This window comes from Stegodyphus dumicola, chromosome 12, assembly GCF_044657685.1.
Source record: "Stegodyphus dumicola isolate Sdum_Otavi_A_Nest chromosome 12, ASM4465768v1".
NCBI classification, from domain to species: Eukaryota; Metazoa; Arthropoda; class Arachnida; order Araneae; family Eresidae; genus Stegodyphus; species Stegodyphus dumicola.
In genome coordinates, this window is record NC_140779.1 from 89,719,130 (window position 1) to 89,744,149 (window position 25,020).

The window sequence follows — 25,020 nt, forward strand, 5'->3', positions numbered from 1 at the left end:
AGTTGCCGTCGTGAAGAGCTGGTATGCCAGGTGAGAATTTTCTGTGAATTCCTCCTGACTGTCGTTGGGAAAGACTGCATCCAGGATTTTGGAGAGTACTGCCTCCTTTGTAGTCTCTTGCTCGGGTGGTGAACTGTCAAAAAGGCGAAGCTGTGGCGGTTTAAAGACACTACCTCGTGCTATTTTGAATAGCGCACCATAAATATCGGTGTTATTAGTGCAAAAGTTTCTCCAACACTCAAGCTTTGCATTAAGAATTGCTCTTTTATATTCCGCTTGCGCCTTTCGGTATGAGATGCTGAGTGCCAGCCTAGCTTCCTGGTCGTATTCTGCTTTCATGCGCCTTCTCATTGCGCGTGTTTTACTGCGCTGCGCTCGGAGATCTTTCGTCCACCAGTTCGGCATATGCAGCGTTTTCCGTGTCTTCAGGGAAAAAGTACTGTTGCAGATGTCCTGTATTGTGGAGATCAGAGAGCTGGTAAACGACTCCAGGTCCTGGGATGTAGTGCATGCTGTGAGATCTTCCTCTGCGCTTCTAAGGGAAAAACGAACTTTGTTTATGAATTGTGCAGTCTTTCGCTTTGTAAGCTTATAGCGCTTGAGGGTCATTCTCGTATGTGGATGGCAACTATTGTAAGTAATATACAAATGATCAGAGTTGGATGGTAAGTCTTGCACCGTCCACTGTTGGATAAATGGGGCCAATGAAGCTGAGGTCAAGGTTAGATCAGGCCAACCCCTACCATGAACCGTTTCATACGTTGGAGGACTGTCTTCAGTGTTGTGCAAAGTTAAATCATTGCTGGCCACGAAATCTTCTATGGTTCTCCCTTTTGCGTCTGTGCTTGGGTAGTTCCAAACTTTCGAGTGCGCATTAAAGTCACCTGCAAGCAGATGTGACGCACTGGGATATTGTACAAGAGTTCTCTGAATTAGTTCCAAGGAGTGTGTCATGTCTTCAGATGGTGAAAGGTAAACATCCGTGATAAGCGCATTGATGTTTAATGTCTCTACAGCTATAGTTATTACATCGCGTGAGGCTAGAACGATGGTGGGAGACCATTTCTGTTGGCAGCATATTATTGCCGTTCGCGGGCCTTCGGCAGTATTGCCCTGAAATACAGTCCACGAGAGAGGAAAATCGGACACTGTTGTCGTAAAGATAAGGTTCCTGGGCTAAGATGAAGTCTGTTTCCGTTTCCATGGCGTACTGAATGACTTGCGCCGTTGCTGCTCTAGCTCTTTGCAGGTTAATCTGAACTATTTTTAGTGCACTTTGGTCAATGTGTCGTATGTTGAAATTAGTCATTGGATCTGCTCGTGTAGAGAAATGACCAACAGACGTGTCTTGCGTCTGGGCGTTGACATTATTGTCTGTGTTAATATTCCGTGGCATCTCTGACTCGTTTTGCTGTTCTCTGATACTCAGGACAGGCATGGTGGTAAGCTGGGTGCCTGGTATCGTACTGCATTTCGTGCTTATGATTTGCGTCCCCACAATTGATGCATGCTGGTTTTCGTGCGTGACAGTCTCACACGTGGTGTGGACCTGCACAGTACGCGCAGTACTGGTATTTGCAAGGACACGAGACTTGTAGGTGGCCAAGCTGTTGACATTTAAAGCAGCGCTTGATCCCGAGATATTCGCGGATGGTGTGTGCATGCCATCCTGTGTATAAATGTCTGATTCGGAGAGCTGCTGCGAAGCTATGCGGGTCACATTCAAAGACCCATTTGACGTTCTTTTCCTTGCGTTCCTTGAGCTTGAAGAGCGGTCTAAAGGTGTTTCTTGGGGCTGCCGTGGCTGTACTGAGTTCATCCACGAGTTCCTCTGGCTTCGTGTCCTCTGCAACATTGTGTACTGTACAACGTGGCTTTCGTCTTGCAGGGTGTTGAAAGTCTGCCGGAATTTCCGCTCTTTGTAATTGTGCCTCCAGGAGTGTGAGGTCATCCGAGGATTTGCAGAACACCTCGAAGCCGCCCTTCTTGTGCACTACAATCTTTTCCACAGCCACTGGAAGTTTAGAAATCGGCGCCTTTGCGCGTAATTCTTCTCTTAGCTCAATGTGTGAAATGTTCTTCTTTGGCGCAATCAGCAAGCTGGGCTGTTTGGTCTGTCTTAATGTGGGACTTCTTTGTTTGAGGATTTCAGCAAAGGTAGGATGAGGAGGAGAAATGAGATGCTTCTTGCAGTGTGTCTTAGTTAACAGCAACTTCTGCGTTCTTAGTAACCACGTGATCCGTATTGGTTGAGGCTTCCTTGATCTGTGGTGATACCCTACAGAAGGGACCTTCTAGTGCCAGAGACTTAAGGGCCTGTAGTGTTTCCAGTAAGCTACTCCGTATGTATAAGGGAAGCAGAGGTTTCCCTCCTCGTTTTACTTGCGCTATACGAGTGCACTCTGCGTGCAATGTTTCAATCTTTTCTTCGTGAGACACGACACTGGAATTTACTAGAGAATCGAGGTTGGATGTATTTAGAACTGCAGAGGTATCTGTATTAATCATTGTCAGCCGAATTTACACTAAATCACTGAAAAGTAGCACTGCGAAGATCTGTGTTACTGTCACTAGATCAGAGTTCATCAATAGGCCACTAATTCGCTAGGTCATTAATCACTTATTTTCACCAGGTAATGAGTACTTACGCTGATTCACAGTTCCGAGTGGCACATGTGCAAGGTAGGAGAGTGTTAAGTAAAGGCACTAATCACAGAGTGTCACACGAAATTACTAAATATAACACATATGTATACTAAAATATAGCACAAATACTACAATATATACACTATAATAATACACACCACAGCACAAATACTATTATGTATATACTATTATTATAAACCAAATATTACAATGCGTGTACAGAGGTTACATATAGATGAATATTATTATATATCTATACTAAACACCATAGCACTAATACTACACTATACATATTATTATAATACTATAGTATAAACCAAAAAAATAGCAGCTTGTAGTAGTTACTATTTTAATATGAAGTTTCTTTTAAGTTAAGTTAGTATGCCTTTCTTACATTATATGTATAGACAACTGAATTTAAATTGCAAAATTTATTGTCTACTGAATATTCCCCGGTTCAAATTAAAGATAAGAAAAAAAAAAAGAGAGAGAGAGAACTAACGTTGTTATGTTTAGCGAAATATAAGGGAATCAGTTATAGCTAATTCCCTTAAAATTATTGTCTAATTAATAAGGATGAATGCAGACAATGACAGTTAATATGCAGAATTACAATAAAAAGCGTACAGTTACATAATCTAAGGCAATACAATTAAATATAAGTTCGTGCTATGAAAGCGCTGCCAACAGTTAGCGTGCACGGGTACAAGGTGACAAGTAAATGAGAAGTGAATGGAATTTACAGAAAACTCATTAATTTCCATCACAAATGCTAAATGTACGGAACTGAATGCTGTGAAGAAACCAGCCACAGAGCCTATTTCTCATACAATGTATACAATACACAGAATAATTGCATATACAGAAATAAAATCTAAACGAACTTAACAAGGTATGGAAACAGAGTACAATAGATGGCTATCAGTAAATAAGCACAAACAAAAATTTACAGGAAGATGAAATTAAATAAGTATAAAAATTATAATAATGATGATAAAGTAATAAAAAAAATAAATATAATAGAATAAAAGTTAAATGCACAGTGAAAAACTAGAGCAGGGTTAAAAATTTGGGTGTACTAAAGGCTGGTTAATTACCGTGCAGCTAAGTTCAAATTGTAAACAAAAGCACGTGCAAGACTTCTAGCAACTGCACTCTACTATGCGCGCATGCGCTAGAAGAGCTTGACAAGGAGTTGTCCGACAAGTTCAAAAGGCGACCTGTCCTGCTGGACCGAACCTTCACCGCTGTGTCGTAAAAACGAGCCGGGTGAGGATACCGGGGAAAGAACAAGGTCACACAGGAAAATTGCAATTAAATCTTACGGCGTTCAGTCACTAATTAAGCTAGCAGGACGAATGATACACTAAAAGAAAGGTAATCTAAAAGCCTACCTTATCGTCTAAGAATGGTGTCGATATTCCCACTTAGACCGGAGATAAGGGCAGATTAATCCAGAAGTATGGCACTTTTATGTCGCACAATAAAAACACTGTAATAAATCGCACAAACACTTCACAATCACAGCACTGGTATCAATGAAGAGATCATATCTTCCACTTTCCAGTGGTACTAGGATTGAAATTGGATGCCTGTAGGTGCCAGAGAAATCTTAATAGATGTAAACACCACAAAACGGCACTTCACGGGGTCACGGTAACCCTCAGCAGATATCACGAGATCGCAATACGAACAATGACTTCTGCTTTAAAGACTTAATTAATCCACCACTAATAAACGGAATCGCTCCAGATGTATATCAAATTGCTCAGATTTTGAAGAACTTTAAATTGATATAACTCTTGTGTAAACTATATCAAAACTAACTTAAAATAATAAGGCGAAAAGCGAGCTCGCGAAAACACGTCGTACAGCGTTGACGGGGTAACGGCGGCTTCCACCACTGTGTGCCTGAAGTTGACAGAGGAAAAGGTGATGCCAAATCTATTTTAGCTATCATCATAAAAATAACCGAAGAAGGATTTTTCCAATTGGGCACAAGAAACGGCCGCATAAAACAATTATATTCCCGATCCCAGTTCAGTGTCTGCGAACAAAAATTAAAATAGAAGAAGTACCGGATGTAGAAATATCGCTCCGGTCGGTTCCTACAGCTCAAAGTTTAGGTACTGGTCAGGGATTTAAAAAATGTTCGTGTAAAACCCAGTGTGTCAACAAAAAATGTTTCTGTTTTAGAAATAATGTTCTTTGTAATTCCAAGTGTCATTTTAGTAATCCTTGTTGTAACAAGTGATTTTATGGTACGTTTCCATAAATAGCATTTATACGCTGCAAAAATTAGATAAATTGCTTCTTTTTCATTTTAATTGTCTATCATTAATTTATTAATAGAATACCTAGTTATTTCATTTTAGATAAATTGTTTATTTTACACTTTAACTATCTCTCATTAGTTAATTTATAGAATACCTAGTTATTTCATAGAATAACTAGTTAAAGTGTCAAATTATTAACATATTACACACTTTAACGGACACGATCAGTTATTTCATGGAATAACTAAGTATTCTATGAAATGACTGCATTATATACTTTAACGGTAACATATACACTTTATTTTTGGTATGGATAATTTTTCGTATATAATGTAATTTTCTTTTGTATTAAAAAACACATAATTTTTCTCGGATTTTCTGAAATTTATCGAACTATGAAATGGCTGAATTACACAGTATAATTTTTAAAGTAAAATTATTAATGGATTTCTATTTAATTGATCAAACAGAAAAATAAATAAATAATACAATCTATATCCTATAAAGACCGAAGGTGAATGGACGTAATATTGTAAGATCGCTTACGTAAAATATACAATGGATTAATAATTTTACATTTACTAATAAATGAACTTCAGAGCCTCTGAAAATGTTTGTGAGGATTTAGATAAATGATTGCCCTCTGACTGCAGATCTCAACCTTTTCTGGGTTTTTCCTCTAGTAGATGGCTTCACCAAAAACAATATTTTAACACCAAAAGATTGAGTCTGTTATTGATTTTGGCTGTGTTAGTATAAGTTACTAACTTATTCCTGTGGCCCTGTTATAGCTATTTTGAGTAAATAAGAAATAAGGTTTTTGAAATGTATTCCGTGAATTTTTGCATTTTGAAATTTACGATTTAATCTTCCTTGTAAACTTCCTCTACATCAGGTTCTTTGTCCACTAAATAATTAACGCTTTTCCCAAAGAAACTAAATTAGCCATCGAAAATGTTTGATTTATTTACTAATATTTTCAATATGTATTTTAAGAACATTTTTTTCCCCTTTCCGATGTGGTAATTTTACTACATTCTTCCTTGATAATGTGAAGCAGAATTTAAAAAATACCTTGTCACTCATGAATTATATACCAATCCTACCACATTTGGAAATAATCGTCCAAATTTGTATGCATGCAGATTTTTAACATTTTTTAATCTTCGCTTCGGCCACCGGTACGGTGCAGATAACTTTGTAAGGTTTTGTGCGAGAAATTGCAACGCAAATAAACAAAACTAAATTTGTATACTAATAAATGGCATTTATTAATTTTAAATAATTAATATTTTAATAATTTAATAAAAGTAATTAATTTAATTATTTTGCGATAAAATTTAATTAAATTTATCGTAAAGTAGTTTTATCCATTTGAACTAAAGTATCTTGTGTTGAAATGAAATTTATGCTATCTTAGTTGTAATCTTTTATAATACAGATATAAATAGCAAATTTTATATTTTTCTTCTTTAAAGTTTTCTCGTGCAAACTTGCTCCAGTCTGTTCAAAACACTAAGCAAATTCTCACAGATCTGGAAGAAACCTTGCTGTATCTGGAAATACCTTCGGGACCTATTCCTTTCGTATTAAATGGCGTGTAAGTATAACAAAATTTAGTTTAAAAAGAAACTAAAGTTAAAAATTAACTTCATGTTTCATTAATCTCTACTGTTAAATAATATGTATATATGCACGTTCGTATGTTCTTCGCACTGTGGGAAAATAACGGCACCTATAGCAACCACATTTTGAATACCACCCGAGCGTCCTCCACCCGAGCGTTATTTCGAACGTTATTTCGAAATAACACATCTCGAAATAAAACATTTTTATATCCTGCGCTCCAGGCTGTTTCCATTCGGAAAACTAAAAGATTTTTCAATTTTACCAAAAAAACTCAACTATTTAAAAGTAATGTATTGTTACGGCCTAAAAGCAATAAAAACAATGCCACTGCCTGAAAAAATACTTTAGCTCCCACCCCACCCACCTGTTACCATTCAACACAGCCTAAGATATTTAACGTTCAAATTTAATGTTTGTTATCCATTAACAACCCAAGCGATTTAAAAGCAGTAAACACTGTTCTTAATTAGTTTTAGACTTTTTAATCCGATTGATTTATATTAAAAATTAAATGCATTTAATTCAGGAAATGTGTAATTAGAAATATTAAATATTCTTATGAAATTACACTAACTGGACTTGTTAAAATCGTTATATATTTTTTCTATTTTATAACTGTGTAGGCAGTTGGTCAATCAAATAACTGGTTTTATAAATAATCTCACTCAATTGTCACAAAGACAGTTCTCTTGCATTTGTAAGCTCAGATTAATATTAAATTTCTTTTCAGATATAGAAGTGATCACAAAAACCGCACAATAGAATTGAATCCAATTAATGAGCTAATTTCAGAGAGTTCTGAGAAAAATGAAGTACATTCAGACGATCATAAGCAGGAGAAAGGAAAATGCATTTTACCTATAAATGAAAATGAAGGTAATTTACAACAAAGTTTTTACCATTTTGTACTGTATAATTTCATTTTCTGTAGCTTTATATTGCAAATATTTTCAACTCTTAATGAGATAGTTTTAAACTTTCAGTGAATTTTTCATCTTTTCGAAACCTGCTATATTACTTCCAGAACATCTCGGGCTGAAGTTAACGAGAAAGGTTTTTGTTATTTTGAAATGCTATGAAATTTTAGGATCACTAAGGGCTATCTGCCTAAGGGAAGGGATGCGTTCGTGGAAGACTTTCTAAGTGAAACTGGCTCGTATACACGTTATACATGGGGAAAATCACGTAAAAGGCATGCGGTATCCGCTGAAAACATCGCGAACGAAAACGTCGTGGAGAAAACAACGCAAGGTGAAAACGTCGTAGTGCAAAACATCGTGGGAGAAAAGAAAGCAAAGAGAAAATACTGCAGCTCTAAAATATCATCTAAAATATCGTGGTAAAAAATAAAGTACCTACAAATCATCGCATGATGATAACATCACATATATGCGTTTTTCATGTTTTAAAAGTTTTAAATGTATTTTGACATAATGATTTGGGAACGCAAGAAGGAAAGAGGGAATTTTTACTTCTATATTTCATATTTTTGAATGAAGTAATAATTTTTTTGTTAAAAATGTAAGAAGAAGCATTTAAAAATATAAAATGAGTAGAAAATTAATGCAACTTATAGTACTTAATTTTTTAATTAACATAGTTAATTAACAAAAGTTATTAAAAAATTAATCTTTTTTATAAAGTTTTACTGATAATTTTTTATGATAAATACACTCTAAAAGTGTTTAGAAAAAGGAAGACAAGTAACTGCATGTTTTTTACTTCTGTACAAATTGCTTAGTTAACTATCAAATTATTTTCCTTCACATTTGTTAATCTGCTACTCTTTAGTGAAATTTATGTCTTGTTTTGTTTCCTGTTATTCTTGAAGTGTTGTGAACCCACTTTCCTTCTTGCGCTCCCAAATCATTACGCGAAAATGCAGTTACAACTTTTAACTTGAAAAACGCATATGCGCGATGTTATCGTCATGCGATGATTTTGTAGTTACTTTATTTTTTACCATGATATTTTCGAAGTCTATGGTTTTAAACTGCGAAGTTTTTGAACCACTTTATTTTCGATCCCGATGTTTTAGAACTACAAGTACTATCTTTTTTTCTCTTTGCTTTCTTTTCTCCCACGATATTTTGTACCACGACGCCAACGCCTTGCGTTGTTTTCTCCGCGATGTTTTCGCTGTAATCCAGCCAGCCCATTCGCGGGATTCGAACCTTTGACGAATTTATAGATATTCATCTACTTTACCTGCTAATGGGCCTAGAAATTTAGGAACAGCTTCTTTTTTTACGATTTATCATAAACTGTCCAAAAAAAATATCTTATTAAACAAATATCACTTAACATTGCTATTTGATTAACGAATTAATGTTACATACTTTTATTTTTGTGAAAATTTATTGTCATTTTAATGAACTCAAATTTTTCTCTTGAACGCTAAAATCTGGATGGATGTAATATCTCAAAACGTAATTTCTCAAAACAGATCGAGTTTTTTTTTTTTTTTTTTTTTTTTTTTTTTTTTTTTTTTTTTCTAAATCATTGGACTGTTCAGAGTTTGTAATATTGAGGAATAGAAATTTCCCTCCTCAATGTAAATACCATGCTTTGGACGTCACGAGAAAAGGAACATGGGAGTTTAATAGAGGATCATAAAATTTCTCTGCAAACAGGTTTGTTACATAGAACGTGGATCGTGTTATGGAGATAGAATGTTTTGATGTCAATAAGGTAAAGTAATATGCCAGTCTCTTCTAGACCGAAGACGCTCGAACATTCCTTCGTTGTTTGGCTTTTTAATAAATTTTCTATGTCAAATAAAAAGAATAATGTTTTCGATATGGAAATTAGAATTGCGCCAAACAGCCACGTTTCATAAAAAATTGCACAAGCAATTTTTTGAAATTAATATTCAACATTTTAGCTCCGGATTTTTTGATGTGTTTGTATGTGATATAAAACCGCGTTTTTAAATTTTCTTGCGTTTTTCTTTCATCTGAAATGTAGATTTAATGCAAATGAAATTGGCATTTTTCAATTTTATTTTTTTAATATTTTACAAATTTTTTGAAGGGAATTTTGAATTAAAATTGGAACATCATATTAAAGTAAGCGTATTTCTGAAACATTTAATTATCTTAACAGCAGATTCCAGAGCTACATGCAAAAATCACTGTATGTGATTTTTTTAAACATAGGTTTAAAAGTGAAAAGTAGTGCCAAATCCGAGAACCGTTCTATTTTGTATTGTGCCTTTTCATCACAGTTTAATTTTTGTTCCACTTCGTTTTCGACAAAATTTAGCAAATTGGCTTTTAACCAGCTTACTATTTTAAACTCTAAAAAAAATGTTACACCGATTTGATTTTCGCTAAATGATTACTATAAAAATTTTTCATATTCTATTATTTAAGGCAAGATAAGAATTAATAAAATCTGAAAACCGAAATTCTGTTTGCTTTCATGAGCATACTGGCTGCTTTTAACTACAGACCTATATTATGTCCTACATTACAATGTCACAGATGAGGCTTTTTTGAAAATCATTCCAATTCGGCCTTTTCCGATGGATAGGTAAGAGGTTCTTATTCCAGTCTTTTCATGCAAGGTTGACGCGATTGGAAGTTAAATAAAGTGACGTCGCATTGAAGCTCCGCGTTTTAAACTTCAGATACTGTTTAGGTATAACATTGTCATTGATGTTGGTATTTTATTCAATAAACATGATTATTTTTTACTTCATTACAATTGCCCACCAACCACGGGGAAGGTAAAGTCGCTGGACATTGGTAGTTCAGTCCGGGATTCAAATCTCTGCGAACAGGCTGGTTGCATGGGCATTTTCATTGTTTTCCCCATGTGTAACGTGTATACGAGCAAACCTTAGAAGGTCCTCTACGAAGGTATTCTTTCCCTTAGGCATATTGCCCTCGAGTGCTTTGCCATAATTAAATAAATCAAACCAGTCATTACAATGCGGTTTTTTTCTTACCTTTTTTTAATGCGTGTACTTCGAATTCCAAAGCATAATCACTGCTAAGGTATTTCGAGAATCCTTTTTTCCTTATGCCTTTTCGTATGTATACCGTGACGTCACAACTTGACCTTGTGACCAGTTTGTAATTTGCACGACTCATAGTATGTAGCCAGAAGAGCGGTTGAGGCTTATCCGTGTCTCTTGCTGGCGAACCCATCAACCAATTAGGAGCCTTTGGCGCAGACTTGGCGAACGACGACAAGTCATTGATGAATTTTTATTTGCTAAATGTCTTGAAACCGATGGGAAGGGAGTGACAATTTTTAGATGTTTACGAGAATATTTAAATAAATATGACATTCCGCTTGAAAATATAATAGCAGTAGCCACAGATGGCGCACCTTCTATGGTAGGGCGTTACCGAGGTTTTGCAACATGCCTCAAAGAAAAAATGCCCGGTATTCGTACTATTCATTGTGTGTTGCATAGACACAACTTAGTAGCAAAATATCTGAGTTCAGAGTTACATGAAGCTTTACAGTTTTGTATTAAATCTATTAATCAAATTAAAGCTCAACCTCTTAAATCAAGATTATTTGCCAAACTTTGTGAGGAAACCAATGAGTTATTTAACCAATTACTTCTGCACACCGAGGTTAGATGGTTGTCTAGAGATGTATGCTTGCAACGGCTCGTCAATTTATTTGACTCCACGACAGAATTCCTGAACGAAATAAATCCTGTTCTAAGGAATGAACTCCAAAACAATAAGAACCATATTTTTTATTTAGCAGACTTATTTGGAAAATTTAATGACGTTCAAACAAAACTGCAAGGAAAAGATGTAACAATTATCCAAGCTAATCAATACTGTTAGGCTTCCAAATAAAATTAAATTTATTTAGATCTTCATTGCTACGTAAGGATTATAAATATTTTTCAAATCTGCAACAATTAAAAATAAAAGAAGAAGACTTGGAAATATATACAAATCATCTTCAAAAATTAAGCGACGATTTTAAACTGCGCTTTGTTGATTTGGAAAGCATCGACATCCCTGATTGGATTATTGCGCCATTTTCGGCGCAAATTGATAACGTCGACATCAACATACAAGATGAGCTTGCTGAACTATTGTCCGATCTTGAAGCAAAAACGCTTATTAAAAATTTGACAATACATAAATTTTGGACTAATATAAATATAAAGCAAAAATATGTGAAACTTTACGAAATGGCTCAGCCATTTATACTGGCGTTTCCAAGTTCGTATATGGTTGAAGCCGGTTTCAGTCACGTTAATTCAATTTTAACTAAAAACAGAAATAAATTAAATGTAGAGCTTCGAGGGAATTTACGGTTAAAATTGACTAATTTCGAACCCAATACAGCGAACCTTGCCAAGAAACACCAGGCACACTCATCTCATTAAGAAGTAAAAAATCTGTAGCTACTTTACTTACTGTTTCTGATTTATTAAATATTTAGACTAATATATAGTTTTATTTTAATTACCTGAAAACTACCTTTGTGAGGGTCTATGGAGATTTCAAAAAATTATATAGGGGCGATGATCAAAAATGTTTGGCAACCCCTGGTCTAGGGCTAACGAAGGTAGAGCGGGAAAACATTAAATGTTCCACATCTTGAGGTATATTTTGAACGCTCACGTATTTGATCTTACATTAAAACGAAACAGATAACTTACAGATTTACCGTGACCAGATAAAAATTAAGATACTTTAAAATTCATAGAGGCGAAAGACTCTCAATGCAGTATATGGTAAATGGAAGAAAAGAACATTTTTGGTGACCTCAGCAATACGAGATAAAATATATTCCTCATTCCATTTAAAGCTTCTTACAATAGGTGGACTTCCAATAACTCTATGGAATAATGTTATTGATAGCTATGTGTATAAGGCACCTTTAGCTAAGAAATCAGCTCTTTCATTTCCATAGTACCTATATGAGCACGCACGTAAACAACACGGATCTCAATTTCCTTACTGCTAAGCGAACTGACACTTAATAGAGTTTCGAAAACAAATTTGTCGCTGCTGGTAACACTGTTTAAAAAGGGAAGAGAAGGAAGAGAATTAGATCAAATAAGGTACCTTGATGATGCTGCAGCATTATTCTTGATTAATTTTATGGTAAGATAAGTATTTGTATTTATCTCGTCATGGTCTGTTTGAAAAACTGCGCATTCTTTCCGTAAAAGGTGTTTAAAATAACAAACCTCAGACTGGTCTTCAAAAAGGTAAAATCTTTTTCAAAAGAGCAAATGTATGAGCAACCTTATCGTTCATTTTGCTGCCATCTATAAAGAAAATCATATGAAAACGCATTTCAATACTCTCTTTAAAATCGTAGAAATTTATGGGCTCTAAAGTAGCTGGATGAGGAATATCGGGGAAGGGAACATTTATATTTATGCAGTCTTCCAAATTATCAGTTAATAGACGGAACCCCTACAAGAACAAAAGTTGCCTCATAACTTAAGGTTCTATAACCACTATTTATTCGAAGAAGAATTCCCCGTTAAATCTTTCTCAGATTCCTTTTCTTAACCTTCAAGAACATGCTCCCAAGCACGAGAGCCGTCTGAAATGAAAAACGCCATGTACTGCTTAACATCAGTTTCTTGACTTCACAGCTTAGTCCAAAACTGTTAACAATGATTTACAAACATAAATAAAACTGAGTAAATTTACGAAAAACAAAACAGAAGCGAAATATAATCTAACATTTTGATGAATGAAAGTTTGTATTTCTTTTGAGGTATTAGTGTTAAAGAGAAGAAAAGGGAGATTTTATTAATATTTCAAATTAAAGAATTTTTTAAAGGTTAACATAACGTTCTTTCAAATGTTATTTTAAGAAAGATAACATAATTTCATTCATAGCATTCTTTCCTAGAGTAATAAGCATAGTATTTTTTATAAAATGTTTACATAATAAGCATACACGTTTGTTTCGTTATGCCCTCAAAGATGAGTCTTAAGGTTAAAAGATGACACCAGGAAAGGCATTGTATCTGAAACAAGTTAAACCATTTAATTTCATATTGCTAGAAGGAAAGAAAAGTATGGACTCTTTTACTTGAGAACAATATCCCATCTAAAAAGAATAGAAATTAGAATAACGAAGTTTAATTATTAAAATGAAGTAAGGTCAAGAGATTAAAGTTTAAAACACATTCAGCAAATGAATTCGTTTAAACAACAAAATGTCCCAAGTTGAAACCAAGATTGTCAAAACACAGCAACATTAGGCGTGTTCTCGACAAAGATGTTAAAGTTCTTGGAATTGCAAGTGCTTTTATTGTCCCTACCCATATCTGATATGTCCTTAAAAGGGAAGTGAACATGCTATATTAAAATATTGTTTTTGAGGAGACTATGAAATTTCTAGAGGTGTTCTTACCTAAAACGATGTCCCTAAGCACAGGTCTGGTTGCATTAACATTAATCCAATTTTAGCCTGTAATTTTAGTTGTCAGCATGGATGAAAGTGTTCGTTAATAATTTCACCTCGTAAAGAAAGAAGCCGAAGTCTTCGAAACCTTCCACTGTGATTCTCTCCATATTTAATATGAAGTTCTGGTATAATAATATTTAAAGTTTTAACAGGGTATACGCAATCGTTTTCTGTGACCTGACGTCATAACCCTTTGACATACAAATACGAGGGGTGGGAAACATACAAAACAGGATATTTGTCTGATGAGAGACGGAAAACATATAAAACAGGATCAAGACGCAGGACTGAAGCAGTTGAAGAACCTAATGATATACTGCGCTGCGTTCGGCGAAGAAGGTTGTTACAGTCTCGGAGACGCCAAAGTCTAGAATGACACATGAAATGAATCGCGTCTCCCATACGTCATTGTATGTCAAGGGGATAAAGACTGCTTGAAAACTGTATAGCTGTTCCACGTCGTTAACTTTTAAGATGTTGTTACTATTTTTTATTGCAAATATATGCAAAAACCTAGTTCATATTTATTATTTTCTTTTCAATCTGCAAGTACATGCTGCAAATAAATTAATTATTATTTTTTTAATTATTTATTGTATTATTTCAAAATAATTCAGTGTCCTGGTATCAAAAGTAACAAAATTTTCATGTTTCTTTATAATAAATTTTTAATAATTATTCGCCACATAATCCATCTTAAATATTGTTTCTTTCCAACTTCAGTGAGGCTATCAAATTGGAGTGGTTGTAACGACCCTGGCTCTAAAGAGACTACTAAATGTAAAGCTGGAAATAATTCAACGAAACAGAGCACTAGTGAATTCAACTTAGAATCTTCGGTGACTAAAAATATGTTGGATGAAGCACAGCAACAAGAGCAAAGTAGCCGGAGGCGTCACTCCGTTCAGTCACTGTGTGACACTACTATCAGTTATTCAGATTTAGATTTGGCAATCGACAATACTATACTTTTAAGTCAAAAAAATCAAATGAATTCAGATTTACCTCACAACCCTTCAGAGGAAAAGATGAAATCTTTAAATTTTGTTAATTCTCCAAACATTAACGGTGAAAAGAAATTAAAAAGTAAATCTGTAAGCCCTAAAAAAAGAACTTCAAACAACTCTACTCGAAAATCTACCTTACTTCAAGCAGATTTTAGCACTGTTTCTAAACTTATTTCTTTAAAACCTTCAAGAAATTGTCAAATTTCTGAGCCCAAAAGAAGCAGCATTAGCATATCTCTTACTAGTAATCTTTGCAAAGCGGTGAAAAATGCTACAACTAATGTTTCATGTTCAAATAAGGAAATTGTTTCAACTAATCTATCAGATACAAGTAGATTGAGAAATGTTTCAAATGATGCAGATTCTGAAGGTAACTACTTTTTTTAATGTAAATGAATACTTTTATTTAATACATGCCACGTTAAATATCATTATTTCATATTAAGTATATTTTGAGTCTTCAATATTGAGTCTTTAAGTTAGTATTTAAAATCTCTTGAAATTTTTGGTTCATTAAAGTGATTTACGATAAAATGAAAACAAAGAAATGCAATACAAAAGAAGGTATTTTATTTTAAGTAGCAAGTAAAGAACAGTTTTTACTGTATAAATGAAATAAATCAAAAAAACATTTTTACCAACTTTCAAAAACTGTGCAGTATAATCTGAGAATAATAGACAAACAAATTATGTGTTTTCAAGATCAAATCTTTCTCTTTCCGATGCTCGAGACAGTGACTTATCTTATAGATCTGCTGAGTGACGTCATTTTGCTTAATGAAATGGGAGAAACCTTGTTCTGATCTGAAACAGGATGTTGATGTCAAAATGGTTGTCTTTGGTCAAGAAGATTAAATCTAGTGTACAGTAACCTTGATAAAACCTTGAACAAATGTCGATTTACTCAAACTTATTAATACAGATTTTTTCCCAATAAATCATTTTATTTCTGTGGTATTATAGAGATCAAAACAGTGGCCGGACAGATGTAAAACACTGAATACTGTTAAGTTTATGCATGCTATGCTTTGCTGTGAAATGGGAATAATATGTTATTTTCGTTAACTAGAATGTAATTCTAGTTGTCGTTTCATTATAGCAACGTCGAACGACAGGATGTCTTTCATTATAGCTAGTCGAACGTTTCATTATAGCAAGGTCAGCAGAAAAACAATGTTAGGTTCTTCGCGACGCAGACTTCACTTACTTATTCAAGTGGGAGAAACAAAGGGAGTCTATGCTTTTGAATCTATGACGTCACACAAGAGCAAACCTTGTAGGGTAGCCTTGCATTATATTCACCTCTGAAGAGATCACGTAGGTATAACATTTTTAGTTCTTATACCTATAGTTTCTGCTTGTATAAGGAAACGTACAATGGTTTAAAACTGTATTGGCAATAGCTAACAAAGGAAATGCTTAACAATTTTAGCAGGACATAATGAACACAGGAGGCAATAAAGACAAAAATCTAATGAAACTTTCGTTTCAATAAGCCTTTTACACAAAATATACAACAAAAACGTAAATTTGCATGTACAAAAAGTATTGACAAGATTATACAGCAAAACATGGGAACAAAATCTAATACTTTGTTTTTATACCTTTCGCATCTATTAGAGCTCGTAATCTATTTCTCATAGAGAAAACCAAAGTCGTGGTTGTTGAAAAAGTCCTGTTGGGGGGAAAAGAAAGGTCTTGTTGGGAATTTTGTGCCATTCTTGCAGGAGTATACGTTTCAGTTCATCTTAACACGAAATCTTTGTTTCCTGACTTCTATGTCCAATTTGTGCTATAAGGTTTCAATTTAATTTATGTCAGGCTATTGCGGCGGTGTCTTTAACTGGCGAGGAGCGTTGTAGAGTAACTATTGAGAGATGAAGTTCACTGTATCCTTAAAGTCATTTTCCTGTTTAAACACACATGATGTTTCTTAACCAAGTTTTTGGGACACTGAATTTCATGTTATGGCGCAGTATGTCAATGTACGTGCGTACTAACATAATACCATCAATGAAGCACAGGTTAATAATTCTGTTTGCTGCCATACAGCCCCAAAGTACAAAGCTCACTCAACATGATTCACAGTCGTAGTTAAATGTTGTTTTCCTGGTTCGGTGTTACGCTTTCTTCACACATCCTGTCGTCCATCACTCTAGTCTGTACACTAAAAGTTTTATGCGAAATATTAGCAACATCTTTGGCTAACTGAGGGTGCAATTATTTTAGGGTTTTCTTAACCGCTTTAATAATGCCCCGTTTTGCCTTGCAGAAAATATTCGATGCCGTACACTTGTAATCTTATTTTCCGTCGATTCTGTCTCTTTGAACTTTTTTACAACACTTCTAACAGTAAATAAACTTATGTTCAACTGTACTCATATAGCACGATAAGTTAAAACCTCATTTCTGAGCTGAATAATTATGCTTTTACATTAACATTCAACTCCTTCGAATTTGAAGCCATTTTATCACAGTAGTAACAAAATAACATTTTAAAGTGGTTCTGCAGACTTAATACTAATAGGGGTTCTTATCAGTCTAAACATGTAACCTCAACACAACAAAATTTGCATAGTTAGAACTTTGCCAATACTTTTTTGACATGCAAATTTACGTTTTTGTTGTATATTTTGTGTAAAAGGCATATTAAATTGAAAGTTTTATTACATTTGTGTGTTTATTACCTCCTATGTTCGTTATTTCCAGCTAAAAATGTCAAGCATTTGCTTTGTTAGGTAATATGATTAATTATAGGCAATTGTCAATACTTTTTACCCACTGCATACTATTTGTCAGCCTTAATTATTAACTGAACGAAATTATCAGAACACAAATATAAGAAAGAATAAAATCAAAAACTATCTAATGCCTTATAGAAATCTTTCAGCTGCTTATAAAACTCGTAAGCATAAAAGTAGACTAAAATGTTACAACTTCGGCCTTCTCATTCACGGCATTTTACCTGGCAACTTTACTGAAAGCACAATATCGACCTGTTTAAATTTTATAGCTGGATAACATCTTTAGTATACAGCATCCAAGGGCAGACAAGTATGTATCAGTACAAGACTTGACAGTACTCTGCCAAGCCTGAACCTACCACCGAATAAACGATGGCTCTAGTCTTGTTCAGCATCTTTAGTATTGGTATTTATCTTGTATGATTACAACATATTCTCGATTATCCCGACTAATGCATGACAATAAATTCACGGTTAATTTCAAAACATGGGCAAGCCCAGTAGCTTTATTTTTGAGAATTTAAATATTTATGGAATTTCACTGCGCATTTTTTGAAGTGATTTTATAGCTTTTTATTCGAAACCTCTTTGGTCCACGAAGTCTAACAGAGTTTCAACAGAAATCATTGTTGTCTCGGGACTAATGTGTCGTTTTCGCTAGTACTTTTAGTACAACTGACTGCCTGTTCTGTTTAGACATTTGATACGATATCCGCATCACTCAAGCACTGAAAGCCCAGCTCCATCAAATCGCCTTCGAACCATTCCTTGATGTTTTTCCGCTAGACCATTTCGAAGAATTTTACATTTTCAGTTTTTTGGCATACAGCTTCAATTACTGCCTCTGCTTCTTCACAGTTAAATTAATCTCCGATTTCTATATTAGGGAGATTTTTTTTTCATTATCGAACTTGCGCGAGGTTTGCTTTTTCAAACTCGCGGGCATAACTTTGTGAGTGTACCTTCGTTGGCACCACGTACGGATAATCCGCAAACGGATACTCGAGAATACACTGGATGTAAATGGAAGCTTCCGATAAGCTTGTCTTAGCGGGCAAATAAGACCTATTTGTAAAATGCTAGATGTAATTTAATTCTGCATCAAACGTGAGAATAGCCTTTCTGAAACATTTGAAATATCACAGTATCTGTAATACTTCAAGTGTTGGTGGTGAAACAGCCTTGCTTTAGTGTGTTTATGATACAGACCATTTAAAGATGGTTATGAATGTAGTCATTTCTTATACAAAAGCCGACAATGGATGATAACTATCATGCAAACATTCTCGTTACATTTGCTTGGAGTCGTGAGATGTAAGAAATCAAATCTGTCCATGGAGGAGTGGTTTTTTGTTTTAGGATAGTGTTCATAGTTAGTACAAGATTAGCCCTAACTAGCTGAGCTAGTTAGGGCTAATCTTGTACTAACTATGAACACTATCCTAAAACTGTCCTATCTATAACACTATCCTATCTGTTTTAACGCTGAAAATACAGCTGAGAGAAAATACGTTCATCTGAAGAGACAATTACTCTTTTGTAGTGTGGTGTGTGGTCATGGCATTTTTCATTTTCGTATGCGGAAGTGAAAACTGGATGCCACAGGCGCAATGCTTCGAGTTTCTTAACTGATTATAAAGCATTTCGAAAATTTAATTCAATGTGAAAGATACTACGTTAAAAGAACAACATAACGTGCGTGTAGTTTTGAATTAAAAATGTCAGTTTAAAGTTTTTCAATCCGTATGCGTAAACCAAAACATAAATGTCGTTAATTTTAAAGTGAAATAGCAATTTTAATTTGATAACAATTATAGTTAAAACAACATTATTAATATTTTTAACTAATTTCTTTCAGTGAACTCTAATCAACATGCAAGTAACAATCTTTGTCAAAATGCCCATGAAAATTTTACTCAAGTCAGCAGATATGAAACTGGAAACTATTCAAACGGAAACAGTACTCAGGTTATTTCTAAACCTTCGAGGATCGATGTCAGAGTATCTGAAGCACCACTGCATTACCAACGTAAAAGAAAAAGTTTTTCTGAAATCAGATGGACATACGATTTACCAGAACTAGATGATATAGAAGACGAGATTTTTATGTTTTCAAACAAGCAAAATTCAGATTCTACTTTACAAAGAAATCCTTCTCTAGGAAATATCAATACTCAACAGATAAATTCAGAAAAGATTCAGCACAAGTCGGAAAGAAGTAATTCTGAACCCTTACAAAAAAGACCCATTAGCATGATAAAAAGAACCAAAGCATCAAGTAATTGCTGTACTGCTGTTGCTCCAGCTACTGCAAAAAATCCTTCACTAATAAACGCAGTAAATGAACTAGAATCGAAATATGATAACGGAAGTTGCGGAGGTAAGCAATTTTGTCAAATCAAATTTCCATAAAAAAATTTCGATATGTAGGTCCTAAATCTTTTGCTTTAATATGTGTAAATGTTTATAAAAAGTATTGCTTCATCAAAGAGTTTGTATAAAATAGTGTTTAATTATATAAATATGTAATTTTCTTATGATTAATAAATTTTAATCATAAGAGAATTAATTAGAAGAAGAATGTTTTCGTGGAGAACATTTTAGGGTTGAATCGGCTCGTATTACAGATACATTGTACAGTAATCTAAAAATGCCTCATTGATAAAAACCTATGAACCTAAACTCCACAATAAGTGATCAAATATACTTTAATATAGCTATGTGAAATTTGCATGAAAATAAATGCATGCATAAAAATATTTACGAAACAAAAGCAGTCCGTCCATCTTGTGGTGTAAACGTATTCGTACATTATACGTAATATTGAATATTTTCATAAATATATTTAATACCTTGTAGATATCCTTTAGAGTGAATAATGGCTTCGAGTTTCCTTGGCATTGATTCAATCAAATTTTCTGTTATTGAGCTGGATATGGCCTCTCATTCTTGTTTAAGAGAAGCTATTAATTCATTTTTATTAAAACTATGCGTTTTCTAATACACTTATGTCCATAAATTAAGGATAATTCGGAGTCACGCGGAAATCGAACTCTAAAATAAATATATCACCTGTAAAACCATTATACACATCTTCAAGAATCATATGCAAATTTCAGTAAGTAACCAGATGTCACCGATGGTACGTCACAATGACGAGAGTGTAAGAGAGTAATATATAAGGAATACAGGCAAAGAAGTAAAATTGTTCGCAGGCGCTTTATAAGCATTTCAGTGCAATAACCGAATAGTTATGACACAAAGGTCGCATTTGGATGATTTTTTACGTGATAGAATTATCGGCAGTCTGGAATGTGGGTGTACTCAACTGGGAGTATCAGACGAACTTAAAATTGTCCATAGTGTCATCTCCAGGCTTTGGCAACGATTCCAAGATGATGGTAAAGTGAGTAGACGTTACAGCACAGGTCGCCCCAGAGTTACAAAGCCGAATAAGGACCGGTATTTGGCAGTTACTGCCAAAAGAAACAGGCGGAGCATAGCCTCAGACCCGTCTCGTTAGCTCTCTTCAGCCACTGGTACGACAATTTCAAGGCAGACCGCGTACAGACGCTTAGGGCAGATTGGTCTGTATGCTCGTAGACCTGTCAGATGCATTCCACTTACTGCAACTCAATGCCGCCTGCGGTTATCCTGGAGTAGAGAGCATGCATTTCGGACACCGCAACAGTGGGCTTGTGTGATGTTTTCCGACGAGTCCAGGTTTAGCTTGCAGTCTGATTCTCGCCGGATTTTCATATGGAGAGCTCCAGATACCCGTTACCACCAAGAAAACATCATTGAACAACACCGTTGCGGTGGTGCAGAAGTGCTCGTTTGGGGTGGAATTATTCTGGGTTCCAGAACTGACCTGCGTGTTCAAATTGGAACCATGACAAGCCAAATCTATCGGAACATCATTCTGGAACAACGTGTACGTTTGTTTCGGGGCGCCATGGGCGCACAATTTGTGTTTATGGATGACAACGCCCGACCTCACCGTGCAAACATCGTAAGGGAATGCCTTCAATCGGAGGATATCACCCGTATGGACTGGCCAGCATTCTCACCGGACTTGAATCCAGTAGAGCACGTGTGGGACATGCTTGGGCGACAAGTTTCAGCCCGTCAACATCCTCCTACATGTCTACCAGAACGAAAAAATCGCTGATTTGTTTAATAATATCAAACATATAGCCTTTTTTTTTTTTTTGCTCTTTACCTTTTGTTTAATAAATAAGCTTTACAAAGTCAGATTTGTTTTGCTTCTAACTCTTCTTTTGCCTGATTTTGCATTATCCTTAATTTATGGACATGAGTGTACTTTTATCAAACGCTTCCCATAAATTCACAATAGAATTGAGCTCGGCTGGTTGAGGAGGAAATTTCATAAACTTTAGGCTAATATGGCCGTGGTATTTAGGGCTGTATACTTGGGGTCATTATCATGCGTGGAATCATATTCACTATCCAAGCCCATTTTTGTTGCACTAGACCGAAAATTCTTTTTCAGAATATCAGTGTACAGCAAGTGGTTCATAATGCCGTTAATGATGACTGAATTAACAATCTAGGAAGTACTCGTACAACCCGAAAACAACACGCCTCCACCTCCATGTTTTAGTGTTAATAGTAAGTTCCTTGGATGCATTTTTTTGCATTTCATTTCCTCCACACCAGTCGCCCCCCGTCCGATCCAAAAATATTGAATTTACTTTCATCTGAAAAAACAGTATTCTTCCAGAACTCTGGACTTCCATTTACGTATTTTTTGGCGAAGGATAATCGTAAATTCTTTATTGTTCTCACTCACAAAGAATTTTCGTTTTGGAAAACGGCCATGGAAACCTTGTTTTCTGCATGCATTTCGAATTGTACGAGTATTTACGGATACTGCTCTTTCTTTACTCCTCAATTCCGCTGTAAGCTTAAGAGCACTTGCGAGGTCTTTCTTCAAACGAATGTCCCAGAAATCGTCTGTCATCCCGACCAGCACTATTTTGCACTGTTTAAGAGGTAACAGACTTTTGAATGATCGATTGAACAGGTGAACGTGGTCTGACGACTAAAACTGGAATTTCATTGTACGATTACCACCTTCAAGAAGCTTAAATTCCTTTTCGGAAACCCTCATTTCTTTACGTTTACAACCCATATTAAAATTTTACCTTTCTTACCACATTTAAAGTTACACCCGATCATTTCATAAAACACCACGTCATTTATCAACGAAAAAATGACTAAAACAATTAGAAAATGCTACCAAAATTTTGCATTTGTTTGAATATACGAATACTCTTTAGCCGCTAATAAATCCCAGATTTTTAGTTTCCCATATATTTGAAAGCTAACTCAATATCTTTTTCGTATGGTTTTGTGCACTCGTATTTGGTGTAAAAGTGTTTTCATTAGTTTTTGCCTTTCGAAGAAGTTTCGATAGAATTAGCATGGCAAAATAATAGTTTCTTTCGTGAAACCACTCTTGTACGAATACTTTCTGCTCTGTAGTCGATTCGGTTATAGATCCGCTCGGTTAAAGGTAGGGAAAGGTAGGAAAACTCCATGTAACCCATTACTTAACTGCTCAGTAGCCGAGGAAAGAATCCGGAACGGAACAATCAATGATTCGTAGCAGGAATTAAAACCAATTGATAAGTAAGCAGGAAAAATAATTACGAAAAAGTACTTAAGAATTAAAGAAAGGTGCTTTCAAGGACAAATAATTTCGTATTCCTCTTACACATTAAGAAAAATAACAAAAATTCCATAAACTGTTATTAATCTTTTAAATTGTTTTTTCAGTTAGACCTTTTGATTCAATTCTGCTGAATTAATTCTGTAATATTCATATTTTACATTTTTATTATTAGTAATTTTATTTCATACTAGTTAACTTAAAATATTCTACTCGAACAGTCTTCGGATTTTTTTTAATATATATATATATATATAATTTCGAAAGTTTCTATTTTCGAATATAAGTTACTTTTAAATTATGAATTTAGTGAAATTTAGGGTTACATGTGATAGAAAGGTCATTATTCATAGCAATACACTTTTTTTATATTATTTATTTGCCAGATATCTAAAGTAATACAGCTGTGATTATGCCAGATAACTAAATATAATATAGCTGTGACTACGCCAAATAACTAAATTTAATATAGCTGTGACTATAGGTGTAATTACTAATGTTTTAAAAAGATTTCTGTTCTTTTCGTAATATCCAGTTTTTTTTTTAATTTGAATTGTGAGAACGCAATAAAGATATCCGCGGAGAGCAGAGATGCTTTCGTATAGGACTTGAGAAACTGGATCATTTACATGTTACACATGAAGAAACCATGAAACCTCTTATGCAGATAACCTGTTTCCCAGGATTTTATTGATCAACCTCATAAATAACATAACTACTTGATTTCTTTGCTGAATTAATGACTTAAAATGTTACATTTTCCAGCAATTAATTAGTTTAAAGCAAACTGCTTTCGAAACTGTTCAAATCTAAAAAGAAGCAATGGAATTAATTTTTACGAAGAGAGTTTAGGTGTTAAGAACAAGAACTCTGACGATTTATGTTTCAGAAAACTATTTGAGGCAGATTAATTTCGTCGATACAAAAGTAGTTCGCATTCGAATCCCTTTTGACATTAACCAAACATAATAAGAGAGAGCATTGCACTGACAACATAATAAAAGTATTCTTGCGATATGTAAAAATTCGTGGAGAGTATATTTATTTCTTGCATGTGTATGCGCATTTATGTTACATTACACGTTATATCGTGTCTTAGGAAATCTTATTAAGTGAACATGAAAGTCTGGTTAATTTCAAAACAGGCAAACCATTAATTTTTTGATTATGTATTTATCATTTCGCTGATTTGATTATGCAAGTAGTTATTAGCATTATTACATTAGTTACTTAAATTCACTTCTAATTGTAAATAGTTGGCTTAATTTCTCCTACATTTCTTTTTTCTGTCAGATGAAAGAAGAAAAACGCTCAGGAAGCCAAGAGTTAAATCTTATAAAGAGCCACCTCTTAACTGGTAAGTTAAATATTTTTTTTTTCCCAATGGCGGGCACTTGCCGATATCGGCCACTCCAAGGCCATATATGGTGGTCTCTTTATTATGGAGGCACCTAATAGGTGAGCCACCTTTGACACCTATGAAGGGACAGAAGATTACATCTATGCCTTCTCCGAATTTCGAACTCGGGCCCTTCGGTATCGCAGTCAGGCTCCCCTAACCACTATACCGTCTGAGCGGCACTGATAAGTTACACGTTAATTGT

At 34.6% G+C, this 25,020-nt stretch overlaps 1 protein-coding gene across 1 annotated transcript in view; it reads left to right on the top strand.

Annotated features, from left to right (window-relative positions):
- The window catches only part of LOC118184127 (uncharacterized), a 68,857-nt gene that overhangs the window by 32,938 nt on the left and 10,899 nt on the right, over window positions 1-25,020 (top strand). The window contains exons 4-8 of the mRNA XM_035353777.2: window positions 6,401-6,522; window positions 7,282-7,427; window positions 14,694-15,347; window positions 19,580-20,101; window positions 24,710-24,773. Coding sequence (XP_035209668.2) covers window positions 6,401-6,522; window positions 7,282-7,427; window positions 14,694-15,347; window positions 19,580-20,101; window positions 24,710-24,773 — 1,508 coding nt within the window. The remainder of the gene's footprint in view (window positions 1-6,400; window positions 6,523-7,281; window positions 7,428-14,693; window positions 15,348-19,579; window positions 20,102-24,709; window positions 24,774-25,020) is intronic.